This window comes from Nestor notabilis, unplaced genomic scaffold (assembly GCF_000696875.1).
Source record: "Nestor notabilis isolate BGI_N333 unplaced genomic scaffold, ASM69687v1 scaffold1510, whole genome shotgun sequence".
NCBI classification, from domain to species: Eukaryota; Metazoa; Chordata; class Aves; order Psittaciformes; family Psittacidae; genus Nestor; species Nestor notabilis.
In genome coordinates, this window is record NW_009909493.1 from 52,146 (window position 1) to 77,879 (window position 25,734).

At 38.7% G+C, this 25,734-nt stretch overlaps 1 protein-coding gene across 1 annotated transcript in view; it reads left to right on the forward strand.

Annotated features, from left to right (window-relative positions):
- The window catches only part of JPH1 (junctophilin 1), a 76,576-nt gene that overhangs the window by 46,000 nt on the left and 4,842 nt on the right, over nt 1-25,734 (forward strand). Inside the window, exons 2-3 of the mRNA XM_010011735.1 lie at nt 1,500-1,618; nt 20,590-21,251. Of these exons, the coding sequence (XP_010010037.1) occupies nt 1,500-1,618; nt 20,590-21,251 (781 nt within the window). The remainder of the gene's footprint in view (nt 1-1,499; nt 1,619-20,589; nt 21,252-25,734) is intronic.

Genomic DNA, 25,734 nt, shown 5'->3' on the forward strand with positions numbered 1-25,734 from the left:
TTATCCCCACACACATTTTAGGGAGGATGTAACTTAAATAAATCTTCTCCAGGCACCACAGATGAAGCTGTCTATGTGGGGGTTTTTTATGTCTGTGTTTATACTAGTACCCTACGGGATTAAACATCCTTTTAGAAATGCAAAGTCTGCTGTACTGTTAATCTCCTGGTGCTCATTCTGGTTAATGCTAACATTTAATTCTTGCTTCATCTGAACCACATAGAACTCTTCTTTATTCCTTGAAAATAACACTGAATTTTTACAGCAAAGTTGTTGAGAGTTTTCAGTTATTTGGTTGCTGTTGATTAGTATCATCAGACACATGGGATCGAAGTTGCTGCTGCTGTTGTCCTCTTACCTATTTTTCTTCTTAGTTAAATGACAGTTTTCTACTAGAATGTTATGACAAAATTGCTGAGATCATGAAATTTAATATATATGGTTTAGAAAAGTTAGTATCTCTAGAGGCTGAAAAAATTCTGCCGGTTTGCCATGCTTAGCTACCCCTCCATTCTAATGAACCAATTCATAGCTCTAGGCTATGTGCTAATGCTGTGGAAGCAGAGAGAGATCCCTGCCATCAGGAATTTTTAAACAGATGACTGCTTAAAAAGGAAGTGGACAGGGAAGATGGGACAAACAGTGATGCAATCCTGCAGTCACACAACTATCAATTTGCACAATCTGGAATCAGAGGCACTTGCACAAGCTGTTCTTAAGACTTTTTAAGAACTAGCAGAAGGATAAAAGTGGAAGCAGAGGGCAGATTACTTTACAAAAGTATTCAAACTGTTGTCTTGAATTCAGAAAAGTTGCCTTTTCGGATTGTTTTGGATTTGAAATTCAGTGAGTTATAAGAATTTAAAACTGTTAATTCTCCATTTATACAAATGCCTATTGAAGCATCTAATACATTTTCCATCCCATTTGTTTCCAAGATGGTCTGATTGTGGAAAGATTTCTCTTTTTGGGGGGCCAACATATCTCAGTTTTGCCCTTCAAAAAATTTTATATGGCACCCAGCAATGATTGTTAACCTTTAAATGCTGAAAAAGCTATGGAAATGCATTCTATGGTCCTCTTGACCACTGTGTATCCTGGTCTTGCAGATCCCTGTTTAGAAGTCAGTGTGGTGGCACAGTCCAACCTTCTGTACACTTCTGTGCACATTCTGGTAACATGTATTAAAATCATAGTCCCAGGTTTTGGTCATATACTATTTACTTCTATTTAGAAATTTTAATTATAAGCTTGGGCTGTAAATTTTGGACCTGCAAGTAAATGTGATGCAACGATGAGCAGGACTGAAAGACTGAGAGGAATAATGTGTTGATTCCAAAATACTTTTAAATGATTTGCAGTTACTCACAGCAAGTGAGCGTAAGAGTGCACTGTCCCATATACTGTGTGGTAGCTGAGGGCAGTATTCCTTTGCTTGCATGTTACTGATGCAACTCATAAGACTCCTCTGCATATAAACTGTTTTCTACTCTGTACAGAACTGCACATGCAAGAGCTAAAGCTGACGCTGCAGATCAGGCTGCTCAGGCTGCTCGCCAGGAATGTGATATTGCAAGAGAGGTTGCCAGAGAACTTTCACCAAATTTCTACCAACCAGGTAAGTGTAGATTGGGGTTTTTTGTCAGGTTTGTTTTTGTTTTGGTTTGGTTTTTTAATTCTATTGCAGTGAAAAGATTCTGTGTTAAGTTAAAAGGCTGACTTCAGTTTGAATGTTGTCCTTTGTACAGAAACAGTAGTCATGTGTAAGTCATGAAGAGTTTACACTGCTCAAGAAGATTTTGTTTTTAATCATTTGATGACTGTTGCTTTGTGCAAAAACGGTTGAGTGTCAAAAAGACAGAATCAAGCATACAATTTTGCCTCAGATTAATAGCTTCTTCAGGTCAGTGTCAGAGGCAGACTTCAGAGAACATAAATCAAGAGAAAACTGGGTTATTTCGGTCATGTGTTTTTTAGGGGAAAGATCCTTAGCTTTTTCACTGTCCAAGGGAATTCTGGACAGTCTTAGTTTGGTAAGGCCTGAATTCTAGAGAATGCTATATTATTACACATACTTAATATATGAGGGAATCTTCCTGTGTTCTGCATGTGGTGCTCTGTGGAACATTAGTCCTATACTCAAGATATCGTAGAATTAAGTCTGTGTCACCTGTGCCATCATTGCAACCCATTTTCACCTGCCACGTGGTTCGGAAAGTTGCTATAGAAAGAAGCAAGGTAGATTTTGCTTTGCTTTTCTGGTGTCTTTCCATGAGGTTAATATTTTTATGTACTGCGGTGCTCTAACTTAAGATTGGATAGATAAAATAGAGCTCCATTTGCCAATTTAATGTCTTCATAAGTCTATCCTTTCACCTGTCAAATCAGTTGAGTCATATCTCATTACTACTTTTTAAGGACTTGCCTGCACTTGTATGCTGATATAGATTATAGCTTTGAGATTCATTTTCACTCACTGTTACCTTCTACACTTCCTCATTTGAGATACAAACCTGTTAATTCTTAAATGTACTTATATGGTTGATGCAGGCTAATATCACGACCTGCAAAATCAAACGTTGCTCAACATTTTCTAACAATCCACAATTTCCTTCGATTTTTAGTATAAATGATCACTGTAGATAAGTTCTTAATAAATCATTATTATCAGTGAGCTTAAAGAATACTTGTTCTTATTTTATTCCTAAGTATTTGGTTGTAGAGAGCAATATGTGTGTTGGGGTTGGTAGGGCTCAAGCACTCTTTTTTGTTTAGCGTGTAAGGTGAGGGCTGGTTAGAATCTCCATTCCCTGTATCAGTCTTGCACTCTTTCTTTGTACACATCCTGCTGTAAATTCATCTGTCTCGAACATGGCTATCAGGACTGTAGGCAAAGCTCAACAGAACTATTTCCAGTAGTAAAACTTTACTATGTTTAAAATGGTATCAGTATGTACCTTTTGCTGTTGGAAACTACCTCAATACAGCCTCTCCCATGGGTTTACATTAGAGGCCTATACTTACTCCTATGATACCCAAGTCATCTTCTTTTTTTGTTATTTCATTCTTCCATCAACTGATAAACTCCCAATTTTCATAGGATCAATTAGGTTGGAAAAGACTTTTAAGATGATCAAGTCCAACCTTTACACCAGGACTGCCAAGTCCACCACTAAACCATGTCACTGAGGGCCTCATCTACATGGTTTTTGTACACTTCAAGGGACGGTGATTCCACTGCTTCCCTGGGCAGCCTGTTCCAATGCCTGATCACCCTTTTGGTGAAGAAATTTTTCCTCATATCCAGTCTAAACCTTCCCTGACACAGCTTAAGGCTATTATCACTTGTTCTATCTCGTCCTATTGCTTGCTACTTGGGAAAAGAGATTAGCAACCTTCTCTTTCCATCCTCTTTTCAGGTAGTTGTAGAGAGAAATTTATAGCAGCAGTTCATCTTATCAGTCATGAGTTAAGAAGTCATAAGCTTGGCCGTGCAAAAAACTAGTAACAAGGACCATCAAAGGAAAGCTTGGTAGATAACAGAAGTAAGAGGGAATTAAAACATTTGGAATGAAAGCATTTCAAAGCTGCCAAACCTGTAAAATAAAGAAATAGCTAGAGTACTCGAGAGAAAACACAAATACCTGATGGCATGAAATTTGACACCAAGAATCCCCCACGATCAAGAGTTTGTTAGGTGTCTTCTTGTATTTCCTGCCGCAGGATGTGAAGCAGCATTGCTGACAAATTTGCTGAGAGTTGGAACGAGAAGGTGTGGCATTCTTATTTTCCTCTCATTTAAAACTTCTATTCCAATTACAGAAGGGAAGTGTTTGTATCCCTTCCCTGAATGCGGCCGTATACGCATACATGTAACAAAATTTTTGTTGAAGTTCATTTACTCTATTTTTGTGTGGAAATGTCTGCCATGTCTATCAAAAGATGAATATGTCTTTACCTCAGTATTTTCATGATGGCCAAATACAGCATATTTGTACACATTTGAAAGAAAAATTGCTATTTCTATTGCTTAAATAACTTTAAGATGCCAAGATTTTAACGAAATTTCAGTTATCCCAAATAAACTGCAGCAAAATACCAGATTTATACGTCATTGTGATCCTTTCAAATACTGTCATGTCAGAGATACTTTACATCCTCAGTGTTCACAATGCCCTTTTCAGATACATTCCTTCTGAGTTGTGCCAGTTAAACCCTGAGACTTACCCGTACACATACTTCCTTATTTAAGTGTTTCTCAAGTGTCATGCTATGAGTTACTGGAACATATTATAATTTGCTTTTGTCATTTATGGTAATAAAATAGGTACTTTTTTTAAGGTATGTACATTCACTCACACAAACAGTAGTACATACTTGCTTCTCAGATAGCAGTTCTCATACGTTTGAATGAAAACAAGGTAACCATTATGGCTTTGTAATGTACTTTGAAAAGAGACTGAAAGGAGAACAAAGTGGTAGGAAGCAAAGTAGCATCCATTGAGCAAGAAGAATAATATCAGTCTGAATCATGAATGCTGGGGTACCATAGAAATCTTGAAATTTCGCTTTCCCAGTGATTGATTACATTATATATGCATATAAGGAAAGAAAGGATGTTTGAAAAGGTTGGTGCCATGATATAGGGACTCATAAGGTGGCAGGGAGCTGTTTTTCCCTGAGCTTGTTCACACTAGTCTCAGGCAAGACCCTGCTGCAGCTTTTTCTGTAGCAAAGATTTGACTAGTGATTAGTAGCTATGAGGATGGTATAACTTTGTAGAGCCCTACTCACGAGGCAATATGTTTTGTAGATTTAACAAATGTTGCAGTCTTAATAGAGGCCATACTTCATAGGCCTTTTTATCACCAAATAAAATGAATTTTGAGAAATCCCAGCTTTGACCTGTTTGTTTCCTTAAGTAATGACTAAATTTGTAGATATGTCAAAAGAGAACATACCAGGACAGGAAACAAATGAAACATGAGTCATATCCTCATTCAGGGGAGTCATCCAGGGACAGTTTGAGATTGTCTTTGCTTGGAGAAAAACAATAAATGCCGTTGTGTGTCTCTGGTTAAAAACTAGAGAAGGGTAAATGACTAATGGGAGTGCTGTATCAAAGGTGTAACAGAAAAGAAAGGCTTTTGACACCCAGTAAAAAGGGGGAATGTTGTTCTAGTCTTGCACAAGGTTAATGGATCCATTGGCTTGCACGTTCATTCTGAATTCCAGAGGCCATCTCTAGGATATAGTGTTGTAAACACACTATCGGGAGATAAGCTGAAGTATGAACTTGCGCAGACCGGACAGCTAAGCCATAATTGTCTGTGTGCATATATATCCTGCAGCAAATGGCTACTGCTCTTTCATTCAGTTTGAATGAATAACATTTGATTAAATGAAAGTGGGGTAAAACTACTTTGCTGCAGGGTAAGAGCAGTCTGGGCACTTCACCATGGAGCAATTAAGGTCTGGAAATTCAGATCTGAATTGTTTTATGGCAGATTATTTGTCAGGCCAGCCAGCTGCCAGATGAACATACATGGTTCACCAGAACAATTCATCCAGCTTTTGACCTCCTAAACAAGGCATGAGAGAAATCAAAGAGCAGTTTATCAGTTAACACTCTCTAAAGAGGTGAGAAGAATTTCTTTAGGTGAAATATATGAGCAGAGATTTTTTAGTTAAAATAATAAGAATTTGTCAGGTATTAGTGGTATTTTTCCTGTAATGTTTGGTTACTGTTACAGCATCAGTATTAACATTCTGTAAATACTTCAGAAATAAGCATTTTAAGCTTATCATAAGGCAATTTCTAATGTCCTTTAGTGCCTTAAAGAGCAACTGTGGTTTACATTCTCTTTTGACCAGTGGTGGATGTCTGTAGCCTCAGAAGAAAGCACATTCTTCCCATCTTCCTCCTCTCTGCCATCTCCACCTCCTCCAGTTCACAAAATGCAAACTCCATATGGACAGGAAAGACAGATTTCTGCCTGATGCTAATTAACTGGAATGTACTGGCTAAATGCATATGGACCAGGCCAGATATTTTTATTTTAAAAGCCAATTACAATGAGCATTTTGTCTGACTAGAGTTACCAGCCATGCCGTCAGTTTGTGCCTTAAAGCATACGGAAGCTCACTATTTCTTCTTAGTCATGCAAGAACCCGTTCATTTTCTGAAATTATTCGACATACGGCTTCATCATCCTAACACAACTGTTGTCAGGATTCTTGCTATGGCATCTTTTCTCTACAATTTATTTCTTCCTTCCTCTTGCTACTCAACTCTGGAGAAGCCAGAGCCTATAGAAGTATCCTAAGACACTTCTGTTGTATCTAGTAATCAAAGAGAGAAGGTGTGTTAGAAGAAAAGGTATCAGTCTCAAGCATTATTCTTGTTCTCTGCTTTCTTTTTATAACTCCTGTCATACCAGTCTTCACAACTTGACTGCCAAATTTATTGCTGGTCTCATCAAGCCCTAAGTACAGATGCCCATACCCTTCCACATATTTTCTCTTGCCCAGTGGGAGGCCTTTCCAGCTTGCTGGCAATCTATACCCTTCCTGCCCCACAGCCATGCACACATGCTGGCTCAACCCACTCCTCAGTGTTCCTGCATGCATCCAGGGCAGGAGAGCTTTCTTGGGAGAAGAAAAATGAATGAGAGACAAAGGAGCCTTAATTCTTCAGGATGCTTTCTTAGTCTCTCCAAGATACTTTTGAATCACATAATCACATGATTTGCTTAGAAAACGTTGTGCATAATGGGGTTTGAGCAGATTAACTTTTAAAACTAATAACAGAGAACCAGTTTCCTATAGAGAGATAAAGCTGTTATAATCACTGTAATTTTCACAGGCTTGCATTAAGTACTGATCTAGTTAATTTGCATCTAGGTACAACTTGTGGTTGCTTAGTAAAGGCTATAGGATCTGTCTACAAGGCTGGCTAGATAGTCAGGCAACTAGCCTGGACTGGCTTTCAGTGCTGCCTCAGCTATGTTGCTATCTTGAAGTAGCTTCTTGAATTCTAACATAGGTATACCTGTCTGAGCTGCCACCATGGGATTGTTAATTACAGGTATGACCTCAGAGAAAGAGATCAGTGCTACCTTAGAGCTTTAATTGCCTCCTTTCTCCTGTTCAAAATTATTTATTTGCTCCCAAAAAGAACAATTACTTTGAGGGCACAGAACCTTCCTACTGTTGGCCTGCTCCAGTAAATTTCCATATTGGTCTGTCACAGTGTCCAGCCAAGGACAAGATGAAGTAGGGTCTATCACATGGGAGTATTATCACAGTGTCAACATTTCCATTATAAATTCTATTTATAACTGTGTCATAAATATTTGTTCCGTGTTGAAATTCAGCTAACAAAGTCTGTACTGTGAGAACTTTCCTTATTGTGCTAATTTTCACTAGAGTATGGTCATTTATTTTGAAAGGATTTTATTATACTAATGAAGGCTTAAATTATGTTGAAAAAGGTTGGGTTTCTTGTATTATTTTTTTAACATGTGTTGTGGGTTACATTAGCACTGGTTACAGTGCCTTGTACTACTTGACCATAAGCCGTTAATGCTTGCTGTGGGCTCTTTTGCTATCGTTTTTATAGGAAATGGGGAACAAGAGATGTATTCCGGAGGAGAGCGTAGACAATTAGAGAAAAACGGTCTTCACAGCTCCATTTATCAAGGCCAGAAAGTCTGCAAAACTGTAGTCTTTGCTTAGAAGTAGCCAGAGAACTGGAAAAGAAAGATGTTATTCAGATTACACACTTGAGTAGCATACGGCAATGTATTATTATTTAGTATGATGTAGATGATCATGCTGAGAATTTGAAGGAGGTGAAGACTTCTGCCTATTAGTCTTGTAACAGTTATTCACTAAGATCATAATCCGAACAGGAGTCAAACCTGGAACTGAGACATAGCCAGCATGGAATTGGTAGTTGATTTTTCTTGTACAGTGACATTAAACAGGATTAAGATTGTAAAAAGAGAAGGTAGAGGGACCAAGAACAGAGTAATGTGATACTATCTTCCTTGAAAGTGTAAGTAAAAATTAAAAGAAAAATGAGGGGGAAATAACAGGATGAATCACAGAATCACGGATATTAACAGGGGAGGATTGTTCTGGAAGTGGGGAATGGCAAGTTGTGTCGAAAGAGGATGAAATAAAGTACTGATACTGAGATATGACTGAGAAATCATAGAATCATAGACAGGAATCATAGAATCAACTAGGTTGAAAAAGACCTTTAAGATCACGAAGCCCAACTGTTCCCCCAGGCCTGCCAGGCCCACCACTAAACCATGTCACTAAGGGCAAACTGATCTCCCCTCAAGATCTCCCCTTACGGCTGCCCCTCATGATCTCCACTTGCAGCCAACCCTCATCTGCCCCCCATAGTGGCCCACATTGTATAGCTGCCACCCTTAACCCCCATGGCTGCCCCTGCTCTCCCCTCATGATCTTCCCTGGTGATCTCCCCTCATGACTGCCCCTCACACCTCATGGCCACCCCTCCTCTCCCCTCATGATCTCCCCTCATGGCCACTCCTCTTATCCCCTCGTGATCTCCCCTCACAGTGGCCCCTCACCCCTCATGGCCACTCCTCCTCTCCCCTCATGATCTCCCCTCATGGCCACCCCTCCTCTCCCCTCATGCTCTTCCCTCATGACTGCCCTTTCCCTTCAGGAGCTCTCCTCATGATCACCATTCACCCCTCATGGACATCCCTCATCTCCCCTCATGCTCAGCAGTGTTTAGGTTAATATTGTCCGGTTTTTGTATAACAGCCACATCTATGCACTGCAGAGCCTGTTTCCAGCTCTCCACCCATAAGGAGGATTAACCACATACTGTCTACTTTATTGCGTACACTCCCTTCCTCACTCCATGTACAGGCTTCTCTGCCTCTTTTTGCTTCTCCAACTGTACATCCTCACTAACTTAGCTACAAGGCCAGATTACCAGCAGAGCAGCCCCCTTGCTACAGCTCATGGAGGTGGGTGTTCAGCACATTGTGGACCAGGATTTGATCCTCTCTGATGCTCCATTTCTCTCTGGAAAGTGGGGTAGGAAATGCTCCTTCCAAGAGACTTTGGAAGACTTAGGTCTATTAAGTGATGCAGAAATCCAAAGTGGTAATTGTAATAGAGGCTTGAGATGAATCTATTTTTGGCATGTTATACATACTTCTGGACTTGATTCAAAGCAGTTACTGAAAAGTGTAAGTATCCAAAAAGTGATAGGGGAAGGAAAAGTTTGATTAAAACCATTCCAGAGGCAAATCCAACCTTCAAAACGCTCTCTGAAACCTGTTATGGCCTGCAGATGAAGTGTTCTTGAACATTTTCTGGTCGCAACAGCAGAGACAAACCTGGGAAGAGCCTTCTCAAAAAGTATCAGATGAAGAGCAGGATGTATTTTGTCAGGGGCAATTGCCAAATTGTGAAAAGTATAGGATAAATTTGGAGGAGCAGTAAATGTATGCTGCGAACTTAGAATTTAGAAATGAAAACTTAGAGCCCAGAGGTGAAGTGCCACTGTGTGAGGTCTGAATGGTAAGTTGCATGATGATTGGGATTTCTCTTAAAATGCATAAGATAAATAATATGTTGGGAAAGAAGCCAGAATAGGATGGAAGACTAAGAAGATCACATGCCCTAGTTTTACCAGAATTAAATTGATTGTTGTATTTCTGTAGTTCTGGCATTTGCAGTGCAGCAATCAGTTCTCTTAGCCCAGTTCAAACTCTTAAGCTTCTTAATTGATTCCATTGCTAGATATAAGAAATTAATTTTGCTAGAAGTGCAGTGCAGCTTAATGAATGATGTTTCTGAACACTGAAAAATACTGGATTAACCCTCTACGCTCCAAGAAAATTCACAAAACCATATGTTTTAAAAATAGTAGATTTGGGGCCACTTTATTTTACTTCTGTTTTTTCATCTTTCACGTTCATAATTTCAAGCGGCTTTTCTACAAACACAAGGAGATAAAGGAAACTTCTAAAAAAAATGAAGTCTAACGTTACCTTATAATGATGAATCCCTTTGAAATAGCTAGAGCTTAAGTAGAGGCAGTAATGCATATCTAAATCTGTGACTAGAATCAGTGGAGTCTAAAACTGCCTAGTTATTTCCATGTTCCTTTGCTCATCTGAATGATTCAAATGTAATTTCAGTTGTTCGGTTACATACATATATTTCATGTCTTCCCAGTATTGGCACACAGGCATAAGACATGCTGACATCTGGAACCTAAGCCCAGGGTGCATATCCCTGGATCTGCTTTTTTCTTTAGTGAAGAGTGAAAGGGTGTTCAGAGAAAACAGTGCAGACACTTTATTTGTGGAATAAGGATTTTTAAAGAGCCAAAAGTTAGATGGGTTTTGGCAACTACTATGATTTCGGTAATTTTTTATATCTATATAAACCTATGTACATGGACAGATGGACCAGGAGGTTGGGGGTCCGTTTGTGTAAGAAATTTTGGTTTAAATTGTTCTCAGTATATGATACCAAATTCTGCAAAGCCAGTCAAATGCAAGGAAGAAAAACCTACTGCTTTCTTCATGTTTGAATGTGGCCCAAGAGGCAATTTATCTGATACAATTTTTACAGTAGAATAGAAAAGCAAATCTAAAACTGCTTTGCAAGAGGAGAGAATATATTAGGAGAGGAATATGTATGGAGAGGTAAGTATTTTGTTTTCAATGTAAAGAGTGGCTACCAGATTAGTTTCAGTTTTGATCCTGATATTCATCAAATACACTGTATCCTGTATATCTAAAAGACAAGACTTGACAGTTGCTGATCTGTAACGTTTTCAAAAGGAGAATCAAATGTGTTAAGATAGTTTTCCTGTCTGATTACAATGGGAATACTGAAGGTAGTTGATGAGAAAAAATAATAATAAATGGTAGTGAAAAATGGCAGGGAGAGAGAAGCATCATAAAGTTACAAGGAAACTTGAAATCATAACATCTGAGTCTTCACTAATGACTAGCCAAATATCATGGGTGATATGTTGCGTAGTTGTATAATATGGTGAACAGCATACTGTTTAAATCAGCAGGTAATAGTGAAGTGGCATGTTAGTGGTGGACTTGGCAGTGTTAGCTTACGACTGGACTTGATGATCTTAAAGTTCTTTTCCAACCCAAATGATTCTGTGAAAAACAAAGTTCTCAGTAACATTCCACATATAGCTGCAAGTGGGTGCTGCCACTTACAGTAGTGGTCACTCACCAAATGCAGACTAGTTTACAGAATTGTCAGACCTGGTATTTAAACTGCAGACAGTGACTTGCTCTGCAAAAGTGCTATGAGGAGTCCTTAAGGACTGACAGACTCAGCCAGTTGGAGATGAGATGTGAACCTGCTCATGTTGAGGTTATCTTCCAGACTCCCATGGAGCAGGATGATAGCCATGCACTTGAAATGTGATACAGCAGGAGAAGCAGCTAATGCTCTTCCAGGCTGTATATACAGAAGCAGCACGTCATGGAGGAAAGTGGTTGTCCCTTCTCTGCATGGATCCCACTGACACTGAATCTGAAATTTTGTGTATAACTTTGGGCATCATCACATTAGAAAGACGTGGACATGCAGGGAGAAATGGAAAGAAGTATGGCTAAAGGCAACTAGTATGCCACATTAACAGTTCCTTTAAATATATAAAATTCATCTTTTCTGAGATGTGCAGTTTTGAATAGAACAGCCTTTCATTTCTGCCCATCATTTATGATAGATATAAAGGAGCTTAAAGGACACTACTGCTGCAGTTAATATTTGCTGATGTTTTCAGTGTACCATTCTTAATAGCAGTAAAACAAACACTGACACCAGGCTTCAGTCTCCCTCATGCCCCAGCCCAGCTTGGCTGAAGTAAAGTAGGCTCTAGATTTTCTGTGGAAAAGCTGAAAACTTACCTTCTCTGTTATCTCGTATTAAGCAGCCTGCAGGCTCAGAAGCATTCAAGTAGATTATAGTATGTGTATTACTTAGTTGGAAGCATTCACCTTAACTACTAGGTATATCTTATCTAGCCTGAAAAATTAAGCCTGTCCTGTATATGCATATGCAATACCATATAATCTTTCAAATATTTTTTTAAGTACTACCACTATTAATGAACAGACAGTCAGGGGAAGTAAAACAAGCCATAATTAAGATTGCTGGTCATGAACAGTTTCTGTGTCCATAAGATGATGTCCCAGTGAGGTGTTAAGAGAGAGCTGTGCAGCACTCATCATGGTGTCTATCAGGTAGGTTGCATGTGTTACATTTCTCTGATGGTACTGAACCCAAAAGTGTAAAGACCTACGCACTGTAATCTTCTATGCAGCTACAACAATTAATTTTGTGCCCTGTTTTGCAAATGTCACAGCTGCTTCAGTCACCTACTAAAGCAGTCAAAGAAATGGAGCAGAGATTGGTTTTATAGTCAGAATAAATACTTGTTCTTGCTTGGTGTGGGCTGCCAGCAGTTTTTGAGATTCATTAGTCTATTCTGCCTTCAGGTCTTTCAGTGTGTTTATGTCTACTTTATAATGATGCATTTAGAAACCTTTTGAGGAGGAAGATCCTACTTTTAGGGATTCTTTTATCCTTAATTATTTTTAATTTTTTATTGGAGAATACAAAAATGAAAAATACAAAAATACTGGTTCTGTACTATGTTCAGGTATGTTAATGGTAGGAAGAATAACTTTAGATTTGGAGGAACTGATAGAGGAGGCAGTCTGCATTTTCTACAGATAAAATTTTGTACAGGAATTGCAATAACATCTCTGTTTTGTCATCCTACTGCTAGACTCAAAAGTTTGTGATGTTGCATATGATTCAGATGGTTTGGTGGAAGTCCCTTTCCTTTTCTGTTACCAGTGCTGTTGGTGGCAACTCAAGTCCATGTGCTTGAGTAGACATTTTGATATTTTCAGGAAGCACAGTGAGATAAGATAGTGCCATATACTTTTCAACAAATACATGTGTGAAATACAGAGACACTAGCAGTAACATAGTTCACAGGCCACACCAATTAACTCTCTTGTGCTGTGTAAACATTAGAGCAAAGTAAACACAGAGACATAAGAACAAGCCTTGGGTTTGGCTAAAGTTTGTGTGTATCTCTGTATGTGTGGCTAGTAAGTGAGTAACTCAGCTCTCCTGATCTCTGTCTAGTCCATGAGAGGAAGCATTTGATCTGGATTTTGAGAAGGTCCTGTCATTTTCATTGTTGTCAAAACCAGGAAAATAAAGTACTGGCAAGTATTTTAGAGATGGTAGGTAGCTATTCTAGCAAAGCTACTTGGAAGTTATTTATGACCCTGGGCAAAACTGCTTCCTGAGGAGAGAGAAAAAAAGTAGTTGTGAGGGCAACACTGATACACAAGAATTTGTATGTTTGGGGTTCTTCTGCATGAGACAATAAGCAATTTCTGCCAGTAATTACCTACTGTGGGTATTTATCTTAGGAAGAAGGTAGGGTTGTGTTTAAAGCTGCATTAAAACCTGCTTGTATTTGGTGATGCTACCTTTTAAAGTTAGTCCTAGGTGGAAGATTTGTGTATTCTAACTTTTACATTGCTAAATGATGATGTGGCTTTGTCAGGTTGTGGCAATAGTGTAATATCACATTATGTGCTATCTTTGTGTTATATTTTTAGGTCATGTCAGTAGTACACGATTTGAAGGACAGCAGGCTGCCAGATCAAATCACAGCAGTTCCATAAAATAAATACGTGTTGACATCATTCTCCATGACGTTCATGGATCTAGTGAGTGAGCAACTGTTGGCACATGCTAGTTTCGGTGTTGTCTCCAGTGCAGCACGAAAAGAAAAGCTACCAAGAATACTCCTTAAGGAAGCAGATTGAGAAGCCCTAGAAGTGTACGCTGGAGAAAATCTCAGCAGTTTTCTGAGGAAAAGGGAGGAGCAGGAGGAAATGAGGATCTGGGAGTAAGAGTGAATTAAGAAAGATTACGAGGCATTCCAAATAGTAAACGTTATATTCTGTAGTATTTTTGGATTATGCAAAACGTGCACCCTTCTGCCTCTTCTTTACATTGTAGTTTGCTTTCCTAGGCAGCCATGGTACTTCCAGGTTAGTGTTATTAAGACCAGAAAGAAAAAAAAAATAAGTACTGTAAGGCAGCCAAATGGAATTTAAAAATTAATCCAGGCAAGACTGTTTATTTGCCCCTTGGTAGGGAAGCTGCTTACTGGGTTTAAAATGTTGATCATACCTCACCAAAATGTGATTGCCGTCAGAGGCTAAAAGTTAAAGCAGGCATACAGATTTGGGTTTCTTTTACATCTCACCAGATAGCATCAACAATCCCTTCCACTTCAATTCTTCTTTCTCTTTGGTGACACTCTTTATTTTTAAACTTCAGCAAATGTGTGATTTATTCTCTAAAGCATTCTTGAGTACAGTTTGGGAAAGTCATTATTCCAGCTGGCATAACCAACTTTAGATGCAGCCAAAACAGGGCAACAGGGCCTACATCTGTCATTGTGAATTAGGGAATTATTAAATAACATATATATATAGATCAGTAGGAGTAGGGCATTTCTTTCTAGGGAAATCCGACCTCCAACTTGGCAATCAAGTCAGGTGTCCTCTTACTGTCTGGGGGCCAGAAATTTTACGTATGTTGCTGTACATTGACCCGACCATGAAGCACCTACACCATTCCATGCCCTATTGCTGGGGCACTGTATCCATCAGAAGGGTACAGCAAACACCTGGGGTGGTAACCTCTTAAACTACCATTACAAAGCATTTCTTTACTGAGGGGGTGGTCAAACCTTGGAACAGGCTTCCTTAAAAGGTGGTCAGTGCCCCAAGCCTGCCAGTGTTTAAGAGGCATTTGGACAATGCCCTTTATAGCAGGCTTTACATTTTGGTTAGCCCTGAAGTGGTCAGGCGGTTGAACTAGATGACTGTTGTAGGTCCTTTCCAACTGCAATAGTCTAGTCTAGTCTATTGATATTTAAGTCAGGCAGAAGTGATCTCTCAGAGCCCTACGCCTGTTTAAGCACCTTGCCTTCTATCCATTAATTTCTCTGTGGCTATGAGAAATCCTCACCCCTTCATTTCCAGCCCTGTTCAGTCCCAAGATGGCAGACAGAGCTGTCAAACATTACTAAAACTATAACCATATCTTTGCTCCGTTGAGTTCATCAACATATTTTGCGTAGGACAGTGCACAGCCCTCCTTCATTTGATCTGAATTTAAGCCAGCAGTTGAGCAGTTAAAAGCTTTTTTCTTTCCCCTGTTACTGGTATAACCTTCATAAAAATAAAATTAAAACAGAGGAAGTACTAATTACATTAATTATAGTTCCCCACATCTCCACAATGAAACAGTAATAATAAACCTTATCTTTCTAAAGTTTACTGAGTATAGTTATTTACACTTTCATAATGACTCATCAAATCACTTCTTTTAGCAGACTGATAAACGATTATTTTGTTTCCTTCACCTACACTTACCATCCTGAAAGATGAGAATTATTATAAAAGAGATGTCCTATCCTGAAAAATCCTAACAGAAGAGCATTTTTAATAGAAGTGTTCAGTGGTTTAGTTAAAAGGGGCCTCTAATCTTAGAAGGTTTGCATATAGACTGCAGTGTCCTGATTAAGCAAATAGTGTCATGTCAGTACTCCACAGACGGTAAACCTTGCAGTGAAAAGTGAGTCTTTCTGCTAACAAATCATATGTATAAACAAAATTAGGGAGTGAAGTATCTGCTTCAGGGATGGAATTTATCTGTAAGTGCAACCTAAATTTTCTTGTAATCATGAAAATATATTGTGATTTGTTACCTGGGTTACTCTCTATAGCACTATATTCTTATTATTTTTTAACTGTTAATGTAGCACGGTTAAGGTACATCATATAATGTACATTCTGGTTTAAACAGCAGAAATAAGTGCATGCTTACCTTATAATATTTCTAACATACCGTGACATTTAATCACATTATTTCAGCATCAACAGTACTTTAAGTATTATATTCCATAAATACTATATTCCAGAGCCTGCATTAGTGGCATTGCAATAAAATTGTAATATGAAATGCTTGCTTTTCTTGGATTGGAATAATGGTAGGGCTGTTGGGACAAAAAAGTGGAAGAAGTATGATGAAGAAATCATAAGATGTTCATAAAGTTATTGATAAAGTTGGGATGCTTTTCTTCAGGAGAAGCTGTATTTTTTATTGTAATATTGCAAAGAGTGACAGCCTAAATGCTATTTCCATATATTAAGAAGATGGTCTTGCCAAGTTTTTCATTTTCCTCTTAAAAACAAATAGAGAGGACATGTCTGAAGAACAAAATTGTTCTCTACAGTGAAGAACACATCAACCTCTAGGCTTTAAATGTAGTTTTTCAAGTTATGATGACCTAATTAATCATAGTCTCATTGGTAATACTAGGTAATTCCCAAATTAGCTTTTTTTGCACACAGTATTTACTCGCAGAACCTTCTATCCGAATCACTTTTACTTGATTTGAAGGTTGTGGCTGGCCTTTCACAAATTGGAAGGGGAAGGAGGATGCTTTTCTCCTGTGCAGCAGCCAAACAGTTTACAACTGAGAGTAACTGGAGTTAGCATCTTCTGCCATAGCATGATGAGAAGCTCTCAGCTGTATTGCATAGTGTCTCAAGCTCAGAGAAACCTACTCTCCCAAAACCTTTGCTGCTCCCAGACAGTGGTGTTTCTAGTGGACTCCTAGTGGAATTTCTCGCAACATTCCTTCTAAGAAGGAATCATAGAATCATAGAACGATTTGGGCTTGAAAGGACCTTAAGATCGTCTAGTTTCAACCCCCCTGCCATGGGCAATGCATCTGGCACTGGCTGGATTGAATAGGCAGGGGTGTGACCTGAAGCTCGCAAATATATAAACTTTTATCTACACCTTTTCACTGCTTGAGATGCAATCCTGAAACAGTTTTGTGCTGCCAACATGTATACCTCACTGGGCCATGGGAGAGAGCATGTGGCTGTGGCAGAACAAGGGCACCCTTCTCATTTACAGGGCTGGCCATATTATCGCATCACTTACTGGAGCCCTTCCAGGAGGAGGGAAGTGTTACACAAAAACTGCACGAGAAACTCGAGATTCAGAACAACTGTGTGTGTGTCTGCAGGCAAACCAAAGCTTCCCTCACCCCACAGCCATCAATGAAATACTGTTCCAGCAGACCAGCTGACAGTATGAGACTGTACGTGCACATGTCCACGCGGTCCTTTGGCTTTCACAGGTTATTCCCCCAACACTGGCTAACTCACAGTTTAATGGTGTCATCCAGCTGCTGGCAGCACAAGAGCTATGTGAGCCAAAACTGCCCATGGCTGAACTTCAGCCAGCCAAGGTGCATCCATTTTGAACCAATGGTAGCAGGGTCAGCATGTGACTATAAGAAAGCACACAAAAGGCTTATCTTTACTTAGAAAACATTTCTTTGTTCTGACTTCCAGACCATGTTCTCCTTAAGCAATCAGGCATATCATGCCCAGAAATATATCTGCTGGTTGCTTGAAGAACATAACTCCGTGTTTATTTCCTAGACCAGAGAATCCTACTCTACCTTCTTCCCACCCACAAATCCTATTCTCTTCCTCATTAAAATCAGGCAGCTGTGAAATCTTGTAGGATCAGATGTTAGTGACCCCTTTCCAAATTCTCTTGGCCCTGGTTCCTTTAAACTCATGCTGTAGAGCACTCTTATGCTGAAGAAAAAGGACTTCCTTGCCCATGTCTGTAGTGTTAGCAGGTAATACCTTTAATGAAAGTGACAAGGTAAGCCCTGACAAGGATCCTTAGTCCTCAGAAGGGAGCAGGAACTGTGTTCCTGATGCTTGCAGTCAGTGGTTCAGACAGGTGCATAATCTGATTGTACTGAATACAGTGAACAGAAATAAAGAGTCCTTGGACAATCTCCAAAGCTAACTTCAGCATAGAGCCAAGAATTTGAGCATTGGAAAGACCTGCCTGGCAAAATTGCAGACAAGAGATGTATCTCTAATAGCCATATGTGATGCACTGGGGGATGGAAGGGAAGGCTGCTGTATTATGTTAAGGCAATTGCTGAATGTCTGTTCAGACACCCTCAGACTTTACTTGGACGCAGATGGCTGCAGCTTTCTCTGGTGGAGCTCAGTGTCAATTAGCACCAAATATCACCAAATACCCAGAAAAATATGGCATTGGTAGTCTGTTGACACTTACTTCTTTGGGAAGCTCCAGTTAAAGATTGTATTTTTGGTTTGGTGTTTTTGTTCTTCACTCTACCAGTCTCTCGTGGAGACATGGGCAGCCAAGACCTGGCTCCCTTCTTGTTTCAGAAATTCCAACACAGTTTAGAGGTCTGGGGAGAAGAAATTGTCCTTCAGGCCAGCCTTGGAAGGCTTTTCCTCCTTCATAGGAAACAGTGGAGAGGGGTGACATTTCTGAGTCTCTATGTTCCTTATGAAAGTGCCTTCAGTCCAAAAATGCTGTCAGACATTAGTAGAAGTTGTATCTTCACATATATTGGGCAGTGGAGAGCAGCCACAGGATGTGAACTTTCTAGATAGGTGAGGAACAGATCAGGTGCCATTTGGGCAGTATTGTAAGGCTGAAGAGTTGGTATTCCGATTGGGGTATTTTCAGCACAGCAGTCGTAAGGAGCAAGCTAATATGAATGTGGATGTATCCATAATAAATAAACATTGCAATTTGACAGCTCCACAGCTTGGGCTTAAAGGTTAGCTCTTTTAGCTATCCTTTTCTTTTTATACCCCTAATTATATTCCATGTGAAAAGAGAAGAAGACCAAAGTTTATGAATGTTAAAACCCTCAGCATTACCTTATGCATCCCAGCAAGACAGAAGGAAATCCCTTACATGATGGAGAATTTTCTGAATGGTAATTGTAACTGTAACTTTATATATGGCAACTTTCAAATTTGTGCTGTGCTGCCTTTCGCTTTACCAGGAACATTATAAAAAGCCCTAAGAACCAAGCCTCTAGTCCTCTCTGTGCAGGCTTAATTCCTTAGAGCTTCCTCCTCAGAACATCATTCGAGAACAAATCCTGGCTTATCTATGTCTAGCCTTCTTTCTCAACAGCTCCCTATTTCCACCCCTGGTTTTCAAATGCCAAAAATGTTGTGATTTTCCTGCTCAAAAGACGTGGCATGCCAAGTAATTCTTCTTCTCATCAGTGCTTACTTACCAGATGACTCAGTAACTTCCAAAAACTTCATGCTGCTATTCCTTCCTCTCATCTTAGCACTGTGTAGTGGTGCATATGCTTCTGACATCTGTAAAAACACTGTATCTGCCTAGCACAGCTAGAGCTTCCTTTAAACTCAAAAGCAGAAAAAATCGTGCAGACATTATTCTCTGGGCACAGAATTTCTCTGTGGCATAAATCACAGATAAGCTTCACTTACAGAAGATCAAAAAAATCAAAGGAAAGTGGTGGTGCTAGCAAAGATAGAAGCAGAGAAACAGTTACAATGTATTTGGCAAAACCCATTATTAAGCACACAGAAAGATCGTTGCAGTTCTTTGTTCATAGAGCTCCCCAGCTTCTCACAGGACCTGATCCTGGAATCTGGGATGTGGCGTCTATGAAGAAACATATCCACGACTGCCACAATACAGGCAGATTTACAGCAATTTTGTTTCAACAGTGTTCAAGTCTAAAGCACAGAACTGTTAAATCAGACAACAAATCCTGGAGCAAAGCATCTCAGACAAGCTTGTCTTTATGTAAACAGCTGCACAGAAATGCACTTTTAATAAGTCCTAATGGTAAATGTGCTCATGGGTGTTTAGCTAGGGCTTGGGGGGAGGATATTCTTCGTGCTGGCTGCTCTGTGCTTATTTCCCGAGTAAATGTTAGAGAATTTGTCTTCTTAGCTTCTAAGCAGGAATCGTGTTACCAACTAGAGTGGTTAATCTGAGTCTTCATATGGTAAGTGATTGCATTAGCAAGGCGGAGACAGTGTATGAGAGTTCAAGGCACACGTATACCTATATAAAACAAGGTAACATGCACACAAAGGGGGAAAAAAGTAATTCAAGCCCTATTTCCTATAGGTCATAAGGGAAGAAGAGTCATTTCATTCTGATGGATAATTAGTTCCATGTCAAACAGATACTATAATCTTGAGGGTAGAAGTTAAATAGATTAAGGCAATTAAGCAAAATGTACCTCAAAACATGTCTTTCAGGAAAAGAAAGATATGTAAGGTAAGTCAGTCTTCAGTCCCTCAGACTTCACTCAGGGACAGTTTATGTCCTATGACCCTTTGCAAAGCTGAAGGCAAAAAGTGACTGAACCAAATTATTAAGTAGTCCCAACAGTTACCAAAAAGTGCAGTAACTTCAGTTACTGAGCTATTTAGAGAAAATCACTAATGGATGTCCGTGAATTTTTGGTACTACCCACCCCACCAGCATTTTAGCAAGACAGTCCAGTCTGACATCCCACTGCAATAGTTTTACTCTGAAGTCTTATTTTTGTTTTAATTGTAATGTTCCTATTACACTATTTTTCAGGCCCTGATTATATCAAACAAAAATTTCAAGAAGGAATGGAGGTGAAAGAAAAATCTGAAGAAAAAGTTCAAGAAAAACCACCTTCCCCAAAACAGTCACCTCACTTCTATCGAAAAGGTACTACACCCCCTCGAACGCCAGAAGCGAGTCCAAGGCATAGTCCTCCTCTTCCTTCTGAGCCTTCTCCTTCAAAACAACTGAAAAAGCAAAGCTCCGCTTCTGGGGCAAGACTCAATCAAGAAAAAAAGCTTTTAGCCACTGAGAATATAACACCCACAATTAACAAGCCTTTATATTCAAAAGCACCGATGAAGGAGGAAGTAGCTGTGAAACACCAGCCAAAATTTTCAGCCCATCACAATCCCATCAGCACAGAGAATGGGGAGCTGCATGACTACTACCATGGCTATTATGTAAAAATGAATCCAACAGCGCTTCCTCAGGAGCTCAGGGAAGAAGATGAATATGTCAACCCATCACCGTCAGCACTTGCACGGATACCACCCTCACAGAAGCCAAGTCCTGCTAGGTCTGGGGGTAAGCCAGAAGCCAAAGAAAACAAACCTGACACAAAAATTAAGAAATCAGAATTTGCCACACCAAAGAACCCAGCTAATAATGAGTCACATTCAGCAGTGAAAAAAGAAGTAGAAAACAGCTCGGTGAGTACTGCAAGAAACCTTTTCACTTTTACTGTCCTTTTCCTAGCTCAGCTAGTGCTGAGCTTTGCAACCTGAAGAAGGGCAAAGCTCACTTCTGTCAAATCTTCATCTGGATACAGTTTGCTATCTAGAAAACACTGCACCAGACTGAAGTGAGGAACAACTGTTCCAGTCCTTTATATTATCCTTTTCAAAAACTGGGAAAAGGATAGTTGACAGCCAGATACAGCCAGACTTTTGAAACATAAATCCCTATTGCATCCATAAATACAAAAATGTGTTAGTGTGTGTATGTATGTATATATATGTGCAGGTTTTGTGCATGAAGATACATATTTGTAGATATATATTTACACACACACATATATATATATGTAGGCCCCATCTTGCAAAACAATGTTTGTCGTACTTCAGTGGATAATTGGGTAGTACTGGGAGCTGCACTCATGCTCTTCTCCAAAGGTCTACTTTTGACTGCTGTTGGAGACAGGATGCTGGCCTGTGGTCTGACCCAGCCCAGACAATCTACCATTTTCATTTTCTTTGCTGTGTTGATTGCAGTCTCTAAAAACAGGCAATTTCCATCAAAATATAAACTCTTTTAAAATGCATACTTGTAACAATGCTTATGTTTTACAGTGAAGTGAAAAATATTCCTTTCTTCTTCATCAGGAAATGGAGGAGAGTTAAAACTTGATTCAGATCAGTGTGAATCTGAATGTCATTATTGTTTAGAAACAACAGAACTATCAATAGTTATGCAGAAAAAGAGAGATGACTAATAGCATTTCTATTCCATGTGAGAAGAAATAGCCAGGTTATCAAATTCAGAATCTCTGATGATGATAAAATTATTTCTGGGACAAGAGAAACTCAGAAAAATGGTAGCTGTAGATCCTAAAGTTAACATTTAGAGAATGAGGAAGTCTAGATAATTGTAATAATGTTGCTTTTTTTATAAGCATTGTTTCTTTGAGTCTTTTTTGATACTTCAGTAGAAAAAAACTGTTTGTCGTTATTGATGGGATAAACAGAATGACCTGTTTAATGAGATCCAGATTGCTCAGCACTGGTCTCAGGCAAAACAGCTAAATCATAGAATCATAGAATAGTTAGGGTTGGAAAGGACCTTAAGATCATCTAGTTCCAAATAATTGACACCAGACTTCATAAATAAAGAAGTAACTTAAAAATAAAGATATGTAAGAATTTCCAACCAACATGCATTGTAAAAGATCTCCTCAAACAAACTTGACATCCTCAGGTGTGACAGAGGAATCATATCCTCAATCAAGAAGGTCACTTGATCTGTGTTCACGCAGTAACTTATTCTGACAAGGAAGCCAGAGAAATGCAAAGGCTAAATGTCACATTAAAATAATTTTCAAAAACTGGCTGATGATTCTCAAGAAGTAATTAGAAAAGCATCAGAAATGTGGTATTATTCTGGAGGGGTCATTCTTGGATTAATTCTGCCGCTCTGTTTTATTAACATTCTTATTAATGACATGGAAGAGGACCTAGTATTACCCAGGAAGTTTACAGAAGACACAAAGATCAGGAAACTGATAAATAACAAAGTCAATGGAACACCAGTATTAGACAGTCTAAATCATCTGCTAAGCAAGATGCAAGTATAATTATCCATGTACAGCACAGCAAAATGGAAGATTATATATTAAAAGGCAGTTAATAGAGCCTGGCCTTGCAGGATCGGAACTGGAAAAGATTGCAAGAGAGGCAACTGAGCATGAGCTCCTAGTCTGCTGCTGTTGCTCGGAGATGTTAATATAATCCTTAGATTATCAACAGGAAAGATTATGCAAGAGTACATGGGAGTCTGTTTTATCTGGTTTTGGCACTGGTGCAACCACTTTTGGAATAAAATACCAGTGTCTGTAAATCAGGGATTTTAAATGAAAAAAATGGAAAAAACCCAAACCACAAAGAGCTGCAAAAATGATTAAAATATATCTTGCAATGAAAGATTCAAGGCAGAAAAATCTGACACATTATATCACTTTTTGTAGCACACCTTATAAAATAGTTTTCCAAGCTAACAGGCAATTGTGTAAAAAAATCCAACAGTTTGATAGATTTGCATAAAAGTCTTGTTTTAATGTTTTAAATGCTTAAGTTCTTGTTTTAATGATATTAATTAAATGTAACGTCAGTTTTCAGATGCTGAGGTTTTAGATCCATCACTGAATAGTTCAATAATGAGCATTTTGCCAAGATGATATCCTCTAGTTAAGCAGGAAGCTTATATTCTGTTTTGTGCGGATCAGAGTAGATGTTCACAGTGGTTTTGTAATCTGCAAATCTGTATTAAAACTGATATTAGCCCTTTAACCTTTCAAATCTCACAGATATGACTCCTGTGTAGGGTAACACAAAGCTGTCAGGCTTGTAAATGTTGAGTGATCATGCACAGAATTTTAGCCTAAATTGGAATTTTTTGTTCAGCTCAGGTGAAAAGAAGTGGCTAGAAATAGTCCTTATTTTTCCTACATTCCATCCAGACTAAATAATGGTTTGGAGCTGAGGGAGTTTTCACCTTCAGAAACAAAGTAGGGTGCCTAAACAGCAGTTTATTGACCTTCTAGAATAATTAGGATAAGGACCATGAGCCTACAACCTGTTATCAGGAAAGGTGGAAAAGTGATGAAATAGTGCACGTTAGTTACTGTTTACTGGCATTACAGGTCATCTGGGAACTGTCCTTCTGCTTCATTTGGAGCACCCTAGTTGCATTATCCTTATTATCAACATTTCAGTAAGCAAGGAAAGTAGAGTTTAGGAACTCATTTCTAATATAACGGCACTTTAAGATATACGTACATGTATGTGATTTTTTCAAAGATGTCTTCCATATGTGTCAATAAATTTGCATTTATAAATTTCCTGCATGCTTATTTCTTTAAAATGCTGAAAAGTGTGAAAATCTTAAAATAATTGAAGCAGAAAGGAGCAGCCTACTGGCCTAGTAGACTGAGGGAGAGACTTAGTACAGAATGACTGTTAACATTGCCTGCAGAATTTTATTTTTAATTTATAGTATCACCTTTCAGCTTCAGAAAAATAGTACCTGTTCTGCAGTGCTCCTCACTGAGCTCAATAGTGTGCTGGAGTCACACAATGGCTAACCTAAGAGTGCACAGTTACTGAGGAGAAGCCAGGTTATTGTACTTCTCTTTATTCCAAACATTTCTGAATGTTGAGAGACTGCAGAATTCTAGGGCTGCACTGGGGAATTATTTTGTTTTAATCAGTATCTGCAATTGCTTTATAGTCATCCTGACAAATTATTTTGCTTGGTTTGAAACTAAATCTGCCTTAGATCCTCCATAAAAGTCTAAAATTATATTTGTTAAGGAATATAAAGGGAAAAGAACTCTCATTCTCATTAAAAGAGAATGAGAAAACGTTTTTGGAATGTGAAATGAATCTATAACATTTATTGAGCACTTTCATTAGATTATCTGAAAGTGCTCTGCACTTTGTCCTGCACTTTTTCCAAGTTTTTCAGTAACAATGCATTAAGAATATAGATGCAAAACGTAAGATTTTAGTTCTTCCTTCCATGTATCTAAATCAAAGCCATTTCTCACATCTGAATGAAACAAACTTTGATTTGGATTAAGAACTTAAACAACTTTATTTACAGAAAAGTCACCATTCATCAGCTGCTGCAAAGCAGCTGTCTGTTTGCAGGCAATTTACTTTAATAAATGAGATGTAAATCATCCTTTTTCTACTGATAATTAGGTACCTTCAAATTTCCTTATACCTACCACAGTGTGAAGTGTGCACAGACACACTTGACTGTGTGTCAATAAACCAATACCGTTGTTCCAAATTGCTCAATAGCAGCCTCCAGCCCCAGTATCAAATTGCATGCTGCTATCCCACCTTGAATATGAGCTAACTTGAGATTGTCTTGGATTTGGGTAAAAAGTAGGATTGAATTGCAAAAGAATACCATTGTAGTGTACATTTGTGAATACACATTTTATTTACCTCATATGTGTCCATGTGTTGCCCTAGGTCAGGTACAAGCGCAGGTGAGAGTATTCTACTATACTGTCATTTTTATTGTTTTGTAGGTAAAGATTTTTAAGCCACACAGAGTATTTAGCATGGTTTTTACCTGTATTTTAAATCATTACATTTTGCTGAGTATCACCCAGTGTGCTTTACCCTTATCTCTTTGTTCGTTTAACATCCAGTTAGTAAGGGATATTACTATGATGTTAGAAAAATAAATCAGTATTTGTCTGATCCTAAAAAGCAAAAACCAGACCTCTGAGGAAGAATTTTATGCTATATTTAATGGACATTCCTAATGCAATGGGGTTACAAGACTAGTTTTAATACTTCCTGGCACTACATTTTAGTAACTTTCTTCCCTTCCCAAATGAAAGCTAACCGCATAGTTATATTTTTAACCACAGAACTCTGTGACTTACTAGAAGCTGAAAGG